We start from the raw sequence: 13,362 nt of genomic DNA, 5'->3' as shown, positions 1-13,362 counted from the left end.
TTATAATTAGTATATTCCTTAAAAGAAACTAATACAACGTATCAACACAAATCATTTCCATGTTGTTTAGTACAGTACAAAGGCGCTTTCATTAAGCCTCGGATACAAATGGCGTTCATCGCCGACGGCCTCATCACCCTTTCGTTTATCCTTACTACTATTGACGAGGTCTATCTCGAAGAATGCCGGAGATGACATTATCATTGCTTTGGTAGGTCTTAAAAAGGTCGCTTAAATTTTTCAATATATCGAGTCGTCTTTTTTCTTGCAGTAAACAAACGTTTGGACTAACAACTTACATCCTTGTGAAAAAAATGATCGTGAACTGATCAACTTGTTGTTTGAAGTTTCCTTAATTTTAAAATAAATTAAATAATCATATCTTATGTGTTGAATGTCTTCATAAATGTACTAGAAACTTTTTGGATTGAAAATCCGTATAAGAAAACGCAAAAACCAAGAAATAGAAATTTGAATAAACCGGAAACAGTCCGTCATATGAAGCAATAATAAAAAAATGTTATCGCTTCTTTGTTGACAATGATAATCTTGTTAACTCCTTGTATAATTGCAGACTATTTATAACTATTTCGTGTTCTCAGATTATGAATATATGCATAAACCTCGAAATTGTGAACCATATTAAACTTAAGTATTTCATCATTATTTCTTTTTTAAGTTTAGCAGTTTTGTTGCAGGCAAAGCTGTAAATGCTGAAAATAAATGCTGTACATACATGGTGGCTGTCCTGATCAGAAAACAGAAATAGATTATGATTATTAAACTCGTGACTACCACTCTCTACTGGCTGATACCTTAAGATGATAATAATAAAGAAAATTAATAGAAAGTTAGACTACCCGCAACCAAAAACTGAGAATTCAACTCTTCGACTATAACCAGCTATAAGGTTCAGGTATTTGTGCATTTCTGTTGAGAAAATAACAGACAGGCCTTATATATTCGCTTCTAGTGTACATCGAATCAGCGATGAGAAACAGTGCCATGTTCACCGACAAAGTCCAAGCAATAGGGTATCAAATAAATATACTGACACTTCATAATCAGTCACTATTATTCAAACATTATGCAAGACTCCAATGAAAAGGGGCATTCGAATTCATTGTATTTTATCACAACCAAAATTAAAAGGGAGCAAACGATGGAAGCTATTTCATTATTGAAGTATTAACTCTATTACAAGGTTTTCTCCCATTGTTATGAATGGGCGGTCATATTATGTATACAGAAAGCAGTATGGCATTCGGTGTTCTTAAGTTGTTGATGAGTTCATGAGCAATCAGAATGATCTGAGACCAGTTTAGTTCAATGATGCTTTTTATTATGAAACTCTATGATCACACAGTTTTAAACCTTTTATTTTATAAGGCAGACTGTGTGGGATGTTCATAGTTTCTAACAATGACTGCATCGTATCTTTGAAAAGTTTTTGCATTAGGTGCTCTGAATTGTTTCCCTCCGTCTGCAGATAGAGTCATAGAAGTACTTTGGGTTTACCTATACTTTTATTATTATTTGTTTTATTGATAAGTTTCCTCAAGTTAATAAATACTTTGATAAGATTTACCTTTTGCGTTTTATCTTTTTGAAGGATTGTTAGGATAAGAGTGAGGTTTGTGCACATACACTGGTTTAAACCCCAGGCCCCGATTTCTCGAAACTTCTTAAACTGCTTAGATTAGCAACGAGTTTAAACCCATTATTCGGTTTAACTAAACCGCTTTGTTAAACCGAATATCACGAAAGCGTTTAACAACCGGTTTAACTAATCGAGTATAACGCGATTATCTTTTTGGTAGTTTGGGTTAAAAGCATGGATACTCTTCAAATAGAGGTAAAGCGCGACCAAACATCATAAACCTGTCAAGTCGTCTGTTTACAACGATGGCGTCCTGCAATAAAATAGCGAAAAAAAGGTGTGCAAACTGGACGGACAAGGAAAAGGCAACGGCTATTGGTCTGATTGTGGAAGAGGAGGGCAGAGGATTGTTCTCAACGTTCCGTGGGGCCTCTCAAGGTGCACACGAGAAAAAACAAATGTGGGAAAACATCTGCCAACGCCTTAACGCGTACGTACATGCATCTTTTAATGACTATTTTTTCCATGCTGAAATTGGCTTAAAACTCTTGTTTTGTAAACAACCAATGCTACATATTTCGATCCAGTTGACCAATAATTTTAGGATAATAGTATGTTAAATCTCGAGGTACGATAACATGTATTTTTGATCCAAAGGCAAACAGGATGAATCAAACTGGGTTTGTTTTTTAATTTCAGATCAGGACTTTGTGTCGAAAGAAGGTCTGTGGAGGACATCAAAAGCATGTTCAAAAACAGTAAATCTCTTGGTATGTATAAATGTCAAGTTCTTTGAATAATGTCTCATTAAAGTCTTGAAAAAAACGCTTGTTTAAACAAATATCATGAATGATTGAAAGATCATAACACAACTTCTGATTTAAACTGATGTAATTAATTATGTTATAACAACTGAAATCAGTCCGCTGTATGTTTGCACCATATGAATAATTATGTCTTTTTTCCAGTAAAAGGTAAATTAGATGCAGCGAAAAAAAACAGGGAGTGGTGCTATCAAACTCTCACCAGCTGAAGAGGTCTTGGCAGACCACCTAAGGGATGTCAACCCGCGACAAATAGACGGCATCCCTGGGGGTGTTGATACGTATGTTACAGGTATAGAACACCCTAATTTTTGACAATAATTCAATAAAACATTTTAAGATGCAGAACATATCTTCAACCATAACTGCAGCAATCAAACTGTTATATCTATTCAATCACCTTTTTCATGATTTAAATGAGAAATACAATATTTTTCCTTTTTACAAAATGTATATGTTAGCATAACAAGTCATGTATTTGTACTAAACAACTATGTATTTAAAAAACAACAACCATGTATTCCAGTTTCATCGGTGCCAGAAGTTAACATGCCTTATACTCCAACGGAGGATGTTACTGTTATGCCATTGGGTAAAATTGTACTTTATTCCTTTGTTCAACATACACCTTATCACATCTTATCCACGCAGAACATGCTTTAACATTTACAATCGATTTCAACATTAAATTGATTTTACATCTTATAATGCATGCTTGTTTATACTGTACAATCAGCCATTTTGTACTCTTGTTGTATTGGTACCTACTTCTGAAGATAATTATAAATATTTCACTGACAACGTGTACACAAATAATATATGCAGCAAATGAACAACATAATATTCCACTTTTGCACACAATGACCAAGTATAGCACCCACAAAATTTCTCTTGCAGTATTCTCTGTATCAGCTGTACATGAAACTGCGTCACCTGACCAACTACAGCCACCAGTTTCTTGTCCTGGTACCAGTCGAGCCTGTGACCCTGCAGAGGCTCTTGATAACAGTTTTGTCTATGATTCCCCAAGTAACACGTGAGTTACATTTGAATCTTGAGTATACTTTAAATGTTTATAAATGTAAATTTAGAGACAAAGGATTCTGATCATATCTTGTATGCATGCTCAGTCATTTAAATTAGACTTCCGGATTCTTTTACTATTGCATGAAATCATATTTATGAACAAGCCCTGTTATATAAAATTCAGAATTTGAGCAAGTCCGGAAGACATTTTACCAGTGCAGGGCTTGTAGGCTTGTGTTAACTGTGCATGCTTAATTGGTTTGACTGCATTTTGGGAGAGAATCATAGTTTCACTGAAAGTGAGTCATTATGTGGCAAGTGTTGAAGAGAGTATGTGTGTCTGTTATTTTTATGTTAGTAATTGTAATAATTGTAAAAATATTTCAGGTATCAGATTGTCATGGACGGTGCAAGTGGAAGTACAGTCGAAAAAACAGACTTCCAGAAAGGTAACAAAATACACCTTTTAAACCTTTTGTTTGTTATGCAACAATAACTTGTTTGTTTGTAAAAAAGAAGTATTGTGGTATTAATAAGACTTTTAAATATATTGAATAAAACCATTTGGTATTTATTGAAATCTCATACTAATGCTCATATCAGTTTAACCAATGTGTTTTTCTTCATTTAAAAGCTGAATTAAATGGTTACAACACACATAATAAAGACAACATATTTTTTATTTACATTATTATGTGAATTACAATTCTTAGATAATATTTTTCATTTATCAGGTAAAAAAACTTCCCGCAAGCGCAACGGACTGTCAGAAGAACGCCTGTTTGCGCTAGAGGAAAAACGGCTGCTGGCAGAAATAAGAGCTTACGACAGCCAGCATCTCTTTTATCAAAATAAAATAAGGAAAGACAATGAAATTCATGAGCTAAACAAAAAACTCCTTCTTAAAAGAATAAATGAAGAATAAATGTGTTCAATTTGATTGCTAGGCGCCAATATCTTGAAACTTCTTGAGTCTCTTATATTATAAACAGAACTAAGCAAATCACACTTTTTTTGTTGTTCGATAAGATGCATTATATTTAATTCTTAAAGAGTTTTAAGAAATTATGTAGAAATAACCTATATAATATTAGAATAAACCATTTTTCAAAATCCATTTTCAGTACGTTTGAAGGCTTATTGAAATAAGAGACTTAAGCTTGTTAAGCCTAAGATGTGTTGAGAAATTTGGGCCTGAATATTTGAATTAACAGTTGTACTCTCTCCAATTTAGATATCATTTAATTTGGTAATTTAAGAAATATAAGAAAAAGTTGGTTTGGCCATTTATGCATAGATGAAAATTATGCTTTATAAATGCGAGTTGATTGTGCAAAATTCTTTGAAGAATGATACATTGATGAATATCAAACAGCAAATTATAAACACAATGTGATATAAACTTTGTTAAATATGATTTGCAGTATTGAAGATAAAATATTGCAAGCACCTCCAATTGCATAATAACCAATGTAAATCTGGTATTATTGATAATACAGTACATGTACGTCATAATTCAGGTCATAAGTTCCTGATTCATGTGTTATTTCATCTTCACATAAAAGTGTTTGATGTTTTTGAAACAGCTACGGTACTTTAGTAAGAATAATTATGAATTTTAGACTCACTAACTACCTACTTGAACATTGATAGAGTGGTACCCTTTCCGATTAACATAATCCCCTTCATATTCCCGCGGAGCCTGAACCCTGATATGTGCCCCGTCGACAACATTCGGGAACGCTGGAAAATGTAATTATATCCATCGGTTTGATTCTTTAAATCATGCATTAACGATTAGAAAAATGGTTCTATGACACTTGGTTACCATTGGGTTACGAAGATTTACGCTTTGTCTTTCTATTATGCGCCAATCAATTGTAATCGCTCTCTACCCCTGGGTTTGAACCCGGGATGCGAACGCATTTGGCAGTGATTTTACCCGGGATTCGCTGGACTAAACGTAAGAATTACTGCTATTACCCAAACATGGGGTGGGGGGGGTGGGGGCGGCGGATAGCACGCTGGAGAGATATTGGCACCAATGGTGGTATACAAGGAAGTTCAAGTGCGTTACCCTAGCTTTTTTTTCAAAGCCTTAGTTCTTATCCATGCTTGCTGTAAAGCACCGATACAGGGGAGGGGGGGGGGGGGGTACAGATACAAAGGGTACAACTTTCCTGGGTTAGACCAGTACTGAGTGGAGTACACCACTTTTCAAATTCAATGACATTTTTGTTTAGGTATGAATACAATACTGTATACAATATATAATGTTTACATACAGTACCTGGTATAGGCTAGAAGAAATGAAAATAATTTGTTTCCGCCCCATCTAGTATGACATTGTATTGTTTTCTGGCTAAAATGTATACCACAGTATTCACAAAATGAATAATTCATACCAAGGTCAATATTGTGACAGCTCGACTACTTCCGGGGCTATATCCGCTTGCATTTACCCATCCGATCTAACAGCAAGAAAATACATTGACCGTCTCTAAGGTGACATACTACCTAGATAATTGACAAGTATAAAAATATAGATTTCAAATGAATACATGCCTGCTATTCGATAAAATTCTGCTTTGTATGCTGCCACATCCGATCTAAATCCTATGGTCCTGCTACCGATCTCGGCGAACACCTTGATGACACCTTTCACCGCCCGGCATACTGAAGAAGGTGAAATCCCATGGACAGCACCCACTACTATATAGTGGGTGCCGGTGGCCAAAAACTGCAGTGTGACAAGCACACTTAGAAGTGGCGGGAGTGGATTTGACCGACTCGTCGGCCGGACCATTGATTGGTAAGCCCTGTCAACAAGCTGTATGATAGAGTGTGGCCGGAATCTGTACCGGTTGAATACCTCAATTTCTGACATCACTTCCAGCGGGTTGGTTCGGTCCTGGAAAACTCGCGGAATCGGCAAACCAGCGATACGGTTACGAATACGCCGAATTCGGCGTCTGATGTCGGCCATTTTTAATCCATCTATAACGCGTTTAAACCAACAACAAAGCAGGTTTAGCTAACGGGTTTAAGTCAATCGGATTAAGCGCGTTATTTGTTTCGAGAAATGCAACGGAATTACGGAATGGGTTTAAGCCAGTTACTAATCGGTTTTGGCTTAGTAAGAGGTTTAAGAAGTTTCGAGAAATCGGGGCCAGTAAATTTACATTTTACTGACCGTTCCTAGGCGGTACCTAACAATTCTTCATAAACATACCTATTTTATATATAGTATGTATGCACTGTGCTGTTTGTGGAGTTTTGTGCTGTTCTTCTATGTTTCTTGTTTGTGTCTTTGGCGTTTGCCCAGTGCCACTAAACCGGGTTTATGTTTAAACGTTTTGCTACTGAGCCTGTTTCTGTAGCTTTTTGCATAAATATTGAAGGAAAATTGCACCTTCTAGAAGTGGAAACGTGAAAAGCAAGTTGACGCCGTCTCTCGTCGAAGAACACATGGACTAAAGCACCACCATGTATCGTTCTCTTGATCTGACTTTCAAAAACAATACACTATTTGTTCCTACTCAGGGAATGAACTAGAAATGAATTCAAATAAAACATAAAAATGCAAACCATTGGGTCAGTAAATCAGAGGTCAAGGTCACAAAGTTGTTGTTTTTTTGTAGAAAGGAGACCATGTGCTTTTATGGGACATATATTAAACGATGCAAATGCAAGTACGATACAGTTTCGTCAAAAAATAATTGGAAAAGGTATATGAAATTAAGTAAAATGTAAACATTTCGAACACTTGGCACGATTTATGTTTCTTTAAATTCCTATAGAAAGTGTACACTTTCTCCTTTACCGAAATATTAACTCTAGGAAATTTTGAATGATTTCGGACGACGATTCTAAATTCTAAATTCTACAATCAGTAGAACTCCACAGAATTGCGTGTGCCATCCTACCGAGAACGCATACCTTTGTCAAATGTAAAGGAGCAGAACTCTGGTGTAACTGGGGATAATTATCTGACGAGCGCTCTGGAGCAAGTATCTTCATGAATAGTTGATCGATAATTAAGTCATTATCTGCACAAGCAATAACGACGGTCTCTTTGTCGCAGAACATAACACTACATTGAAAGGTTGGCGCTGACTAACAGATTACCACTGTATTTTAAGGCTCGGTTTAAAGTCAACAGTCACATGGACATTTTATGCCACAGTTACGTGCAAAGGGTTTAACCTTTGACTATGTTACGTCAATGATAGATGAGACAAGTACAAGAAGCATTTTATTATTTTAATTATTTTTATCATGATTTTTCAAGGGGAAGGGGAATGAGTCTTGAAACTTTTTTCGTATAGTTTCGTAAAGTGTGACCTAAATCCGTATATCTAGAAATCAGCTGGTAATTTGGACTTATCTGTAGATGACCGATATTGTTTTAGGGTATGTATGTCAAAGGATAAGACCACAGCCAAGATTTTTATGAAAATGTTGTACGCAAATCAAGTTATTTTCTGCAAAAGAAAAACGTGTTGCTGACGCCGCAGATGCAAAATTATGCCGGGCTGCTACGATGTCAAAAATACAGAATTGCAACCTTAAGTTAAACGCACATTCCCCAAATATCAAAAAAGAATACGAAAATGTTGAAAAAATGCTAAGAACTTAACTTGTTTCTTTTATCAGTGGAATATCAATAATACAGCTATGTGTTTAACTCCTTATATAAGTGAAAATGGTTATTATGTTGACCTTATAAGCCAAATTGCCATTTTGATAAAAGTTAATACCAAGTCATCCAAAGCTAGTTTGGTTTTCATTTAAAATGATTTAGTGACCTGTTAAACAATGTGTCAATCAAATGACAAAGTGACAATGTGTTACACAAGTGTACAATTTTATTCAAAAACCAGTGACAAACAACGAAATATGTTTGTTTAACAAGGAAATTCTGCAAAAATCACAGCAGAAACAAAAACGACCTCTTCCCATTTATTATTATTGTATTTTGAGAAAATATCTTGGTGATTAAAGCTATTTGTATACAATAACTCGATTAATTTATTATGAAAGTTAACAAATTATGACAGTGTTACTCCAAACAACAGTTATCAAACTAACTATCTTATTAATGATTCGTTTGATACATACTTTCTCCCGGTTATAACTCTTGCCAAAATATATCGTAAAACAAAACATCCTTACTCATATACGTGCGTTTAACGATATAGAATGTGTTTGCAACCTTAGTACATGCCATACGTATAAAACACTCCAAAAAAGTTCTCCGTGTCGTTGACTTGTAAATGTTGCGCATGTGTCGTGTGAATGGATATGCGATCGTACTTGTGAAATCGAAAAACCGCCGAAATAAAGCTATCGTATTGATCATCACTTGTGCGGCACAACGTTCTGTTTCTCTGCAAAAGAACAGTTTCCGATCCATACTTATGTGAGAATCGGTACAAAACGTGGGAAAGTTTGGCCGTAAACGGTGCAGACGGATTCCGATGTATCCTTAGCTTTGACAGTACAACGTATGTACCGTCCTGTCTGATGAATATCTCCCCTTCCTCTTCCAAGTGTGTTATATCCCCATTTGTTGCTGAAGCACCGTTCTTATTCCACCGAACTTTCCGGAGGTCTGTGATAATAACAATTAAAATATTCACTTTAAACTTATCTTTACAGTACATAATGGTGCATCATATCTGTAGAGCAGTACATGTACGTAATGCAGAAAATGAAAACGTATATCTTTAATTTGAGAAAAAAGCCGCGTTTTTTGACATCGCATTATAGTATATTGTACCGGTCTACCTTTGACTAACATGGAGGTGTTGCAAAGCTGAAACTCATCTGTTTGAAAAGTCATTTATGTTTGATAGGCAACAGTTAATTAAACCATTTGTGTTATTTTTCCCCTTTTCTCTGAAAGCCCAAGCAGACTGATATGCCAGTCGGCTGTCTGATTTGAATTTTCTTTCACAATACGTGAGTAAATTTGTATGGCCCTCAAAAACACATATACGCAAACCGTATAAAAATGCATGTGCATTTCCAAACAAACTGTGTATATTGGGTAAGTTTTCGAGTACGATATTACATGCAATATTCATACCAGTTTGAAATGAGGACCCGACGTGGTCAACAAGGCCAACAACTTTTGCTCGAGGCACGTTTTCGTCTAGCTGAACTAAGTCACAGTTGTTTTTCCCCAAGATATCTGTTATTAATTCTGAAAAAACAAAAGCATTCTTGAGGTTTACGATTGTGGAAACGAAACGCCCGGACAAAACAAGCTAACACCGGAGAGTTCAGGTTTACTTGTGTCCTTTAATTCATTCACAATACTGAAGGGATTGTTTAAATGTTCAATACCTGCAGATAAACCAGAGTTGTATTCGTAAACCTGCTCATCCATCTTCTAGATGTACAAAATAAAAAAAAAACTTATTAACTTAATTGCAGTTGTTTATCTAAGAATGGGTTTGAATTAGCAATTGATACATGTTGGAGTGTGTTTTTGTTGTTTTGTCTGTACATTAACTGCCATATCGGAACGATAACCTAGTAGGCGGAGCTTAACGGTACAGCAATCAGCCAGAATTGAATATGAAACATGATAGTGCATTTATTACTGTACCCAATAGTTTTTTTTAACTCAAGCATGAATATCCAGTATTCGTTTATATTAACATAATATATTAATGATCAAGACCTTGTTATTTGTTGAGGTATGGGTTTATGGTATGAGTATAAAATTCAAGAATGATCCATTTCAAGGCTCTAGCCAAATTAAAAAGAGATGTCAACGAGTTCCTATTACTTGAATAATAGGTTATATGTACCTTCTGAATTCGCATCCTCAGAATTTCGTCAGTTGAAGCACAGCAAGAAGATTGGTCTTTCGCAGACCGTAATCTGTCGATGTCTTCAGATGAAACAGCGGGGAACCCAGGGAAACTTTGTAAATCATCACATGACATACACATGTTAGTTGCATGCCTGATTGTTCTCTGACTGTTTTTATTTGCCAATGCGCTTATTATTGATACAAATGAAATACACAGGATGCAAGTAAATAATATGCTAACAAATGCAAAAACTTTTAAAATCGTTGACAATGCCATTATGTTGAAATAGATAAAAAATATATCAAAGGTAAAAAAAATGTTTTATTGCACACCCACAATAGAAAATTCTCAGAAATGAGTTTCCCCCAGGTAAGACAGTGTATAATTTCATCAAACCAACCCAAGAAGCTGTGGGTTTAATTCCCACCATGGATACTTTCTTATTGCCTTTTAAAATGGACGCCGGTACTAGTTTATGTTAAGGAAACGGACACGGGAGTATTCATAAAAGCTGTAGGGTTTCGCCACAATCGAGCTGAAAGGCCTAGTTTAAGGAATTTTTAGCATGATTCTCCCCTGTTTAGCATATCCTGCTTATTGCACTGGTGTCACAGTAGGGGCCAATTTCCTGTGTATTTGTTAATTGGCTCAGGACCATTTAGGGTCTAATCATATAATGAAACCTCCAAAAACTGCACAGTAGTCAGATAGTCAGAACAGAGATCTAATAAGACAGCACAAGGCAATTGGATTAAGATACACAGAGGTTTTGTACTATACACCGATTTGAGAGTGAGGGGGTCACGTATAGATGGCTTAAACTAGGCCTTAAAAACTGCACTCTCACAGATTGAACGTTTTGACAACTTTTTTATTTTTTGTCTTTGAATAAGCCATCTTTTGCGAAAATTCATGGAAACCAGTTACATAAGACTGCTGACAAAAAATAAGGTCGCAGATTTTTATATTTAAGTTCAAAAATGGATGTTTTATGCATTTTTCTTAAACCGTTAGTAACGGTTTAGGCCATAAAACATTAATTTTCGAACGGAAATATGAAACCGGTGATCTGATCTTTTGTCAGCAATCTTTTGGTTTTGCAGATATTTACGCAAGAATTTGCTCTTTCCAAGACAAAAAATAAAAAAGTTGTAAAATTGGCATATCTGTGAGAGTGCAGGTTGCAGCTTTAAGGGAAGTATTGTAAATTAAACCAACCCGAATGATATGGCGATGTTACATTGAAACAAACAAATACTTTTTATCTAATTTAATGTAAGTTGGCATTATCCTACTTCCAAATGATAATTGCTAATAAATTTCAATCGCCATCTAAAATTTAAATCAAACTTAGATATGCATCGATCCGTAGTAGAGGTATAATTTGATGCAATCAACATTGTAGAGCCGAGGGGAAACATGTTGTTTACTTCATAATGAAGGTCATGTGATTTGCTACCATAAAGAAATATTTTTTACAGCATAAATAAATAAGAATAAGAGAAAAAGTGTAATCTATTAAAGTAGCATGCAGGTGATTCTCGAACCTGAAATAAACAAATTACCAAATTGTTATAATTATTTATTGTTGTTAGTTAAATTCAAAGATAAGACTCTTGAACCAACGCGCCTGAGTAAATGACAACACAAAGTCCTATGTATGTGATTGCACGAGAACATCTTACTTGTGCTAACTGATAATCTTTTGGACTTGTTAGACAACGTTTTCGTCTACTGCAACGATGTATTTCACCTGTAAGTAAAAATGTACATGTACGATTAAAATAATTGTGTGCAGTGATTTCACAAAGATCGTAATTATTTTGTATAACATGCTTCGTATCAAAACAAAGAAAAAACTATCGTTTATTCAAATACATCCTATATGTTAAATATAGAAATATAGCAAAATCAGCCACACGACATGCTTCATCAACACAAACAACTGGTAAATCCCCACCCCCAAATGCCCCCGCACCCCGGGATACCTAGGCCAAGCCCATTCCCCGCTATTTTCGGAGCGAAAACAAAACCACCGCATTCTCTCGCCGCCTTTAAGGTTAAAACACGGCCAATTTTCCCCGGTTTACCCCCGGACTTGGGGGAGGGGGTGCGTGGTTACAATTGACTGGTGCATTAGCCTTTCAAAATCGGAAAGTGGATGAAGCAGACCATACATTAATTTCTGATTTGATCTGCTTCTGAGGTTCAACTGGGACTGTTGAATTAATATTACTTTATCGATAATAATGATCACTCCCGACATAAAAAGTGCGTTGCAAAATCTCCCACACTAAGTATTCAAATATTTATCAAATTTCTGCAGTGTTGACATTTTTCACCGGGATTATGACACGTAAATTGGGTCAACATTCTACTTCCGTGTGATAATTCTTACTTGCTTTGTTCTTTACATGCATATTATGAATACTTTACTGTTTGTATTCCAAAATGTTCACATTGTTTGTATTTAATGACTTCAAAACGGTAGCATATATGCCTTTAAAAGAAATCGCAGTTAATTATTGATTTTATTTTCCTTCCTGAACACGAACATACATTTTAAACGATTATCAAAGAACTGTATCCATTGCATTGCGATCCCTCGACGAGATCCTCTCTATGAATGTCCCGTAAGAATGTCCTATGTCGGACTTTCCTACTACACGCGGTATTTAAAAGTAAAACAATTTCAAAAGGTGAGCATTCCTCCGTATAACCCCTGTACAAAATACAAACATACAGATGCATCGTAAATAACTAACTTGAGTATAGAGCGTGTCTTTAAGTTGCTCGATAATTTCTTCTTACGAATTATAAACGTTGAGCGGAATGCGCAGACAGTTCTTTTCCTGGGGTCTTTATACCACCTTTTTCACGGCCATGACCTAAAAATTGTGTTTATTTTCAAGCGTGTTTACTCATACCTTAAATTTTAAAGTGACTCGCTCATGTTTTGGACCAAACATTAGTTTTTCCGGTTATGCAACTGAAAATACTTATTTATCATTATTTTACTCTATGATATCGAAATTGTAGAAGGGAATAAGTTATAGCAAAAAAATGTATTTTGGTTTAAGTGGGG

General features: G+C 35.5%; 3 protein-coding genes across 4 annotated transcripts; 1 reads left to right on the top strand and 2 right to left on the bottom strand.

The window, feature by feature from the left end:
- The first annotated feature begins 1,925 nt into the window (after positions 1-1,925).
- On the top strand, positions 1,926-4,375 carry LOC128219206 (uncharacterized). Its single transcript, XM_052927019.1, has 7 exons — positions 1,926-2,090; positions 2,300-2,370; positions 2,569-2,716; positions 2,951-3,016; positions 3,322-3,460; positions 3,838-3,899; positions 4,185-4,375. The coding sequence occupies exons 3-7, from the start codon at positions 2,584-2,586 to the stop codon at positions 4,373-4,375; spliced, it is 591 nt and encodes a 196-aa protein (XP_052782979.1). The 5' UTR covers positions 1,926-2,090; positions 2,300-2,370; positions 2,569-2,583.
- Positions 4,376-5,077: 702 nt separating this feature from the next.
- On the bottom strand, positions 5,078-6,436 carry LOC128219205 (putative nuclease HARBI1). The gene is made up of 2 exons (XM_052927018.1): positions 6,016-6,436; positions 5,078-5,193 (listed from the first exon to the last, which is right to left on the bottom strand). The coding sequence occupies exons 1-2, from the start codon at positions 6,434-6,436 to the stop codon at positions 5,078-5,080; spliced, it is 537 nt and encodes a 178-aa protein (XP_052782978.1).
- Positions 6,437-8,300: 1,864 nt separating this feature from the next.
- On the bottom strand, positions 8,301-13,130 carry LOC128219860 (uncharacterized). 2 transcript variants are annotated; one of them, XM_052927988.1, is made up of 6 exons: positions 13,043-13,130; positions 11,963-12,030; positions 10,272-11,824; positions 9,802-9,847; positions 9,542-9,658; positions 8,301-9,064 (listed from the first exon to the last, which is right to left on the bottom strand). In XM_052927988.1, the coding sequence occupies exons 3-6, from the start codon at positions 10,551-10,553 to the stop codon at positions 8,667-8,669; spliced, it is 843 nt and encodes a 280-aa protein (XP_052783948.1). In that variant the 5' UTR covers positions 10,554-11,824; positions 11,963-12,030; positions 13,043-13,130; the 3' UTR covers positions 8,301-8,666. The 2 variants fall into 2 exon arrangements, with proteins under 2 accessions (XP_052783948.1, XP_052783949.1); XM_052927989.1 differs by lacking the exon at positions 13,043-13,130 and adding an exon at positions 12,837-12,953.
- Between the last annotated feature and the right edge of the window lie 232 nt (positions 13,131-13,362).

The sequence above is a fragment of the Mya arenaria genome, chromosome 15 (assembly GCF_026914265.1).
Source record: "Mya arenaria isolate MELC-2E11 chromosome 15, ASM2691426v1".
NCBI lineage: Eukaryota > Metazoa > Mollusca > Bivalvia > Myida > Myidae > Mya > Mya arenaria.
This window is presented reverse-complemented; position numbering and strand designations above follow the sequence as displayed.

What these genes read in the sequence shown, in the direction of transcription:
- LOC128219206 (XM_052927019.1), top strand. Translation starts at nt 2,584, where the DNA reads ATGCAGCGAAAAAAAACAGGGAGTGGTGCTATCAAACTCTCACCAGCT. An exon ending in TGTTGATACGTATGTTACAG is followed by an intron (nt 2,717 to 2,950) that starts GTATAGAACACC and finishes CATGTATTCCAG; the next exon opens with TTTCATCGGTGCCAGAAGTT. An exon ending in AAAAACAGACTTCCAGAAAG is followed by an intron (nt 3,900 to 4,184) that starts GTAACAAAATAC and finishes TTCATTTATCAG; the next exon opens with GTAAAAAAACTTCCCGCAAG.
- LOC128219205 (XM_052927018.1), bottom strand. Translation starts at nt 6,436, where the DNA reads ATGGCCGACATCAGACGCCGAATTCGGCGTATTCGTAACCGTATCGCT. An exon ending in AGAATTTTATCGAATAGCAG is followed by an intron (nt 5,194 to 6,015) that starts GCATGTATTCAT and finishes TACATTTTCCAG; the next exon opens with CGTTCCCGAATGTTGTCGAC.
- LOC128219860 (XM_052927988.1), bottom strand. Translation starts at nt 10,553, where the DNA reads ATGGCATTGTCAACGATTTTAAAAGTTTTTGCATTTGTTAGCATATTA. An exon ending in TGAGGATGCGAATTCAGAAG is followed by an intron (nt 9,848 to 10,271) that starts GTACATATAACC and finishes TTGTACATCTAG; the next exon opens with AAGATGGATGAGCAGGTTTA. An exon ending in CAACTCTGGTTTATCTGCAG is followed by an intron (nt 9,659 to 9,801) that starts GTATTGAACATT and finishes TTGTTTTTTCAG; the next exon opens with AATTAATAACAGATATCTTG.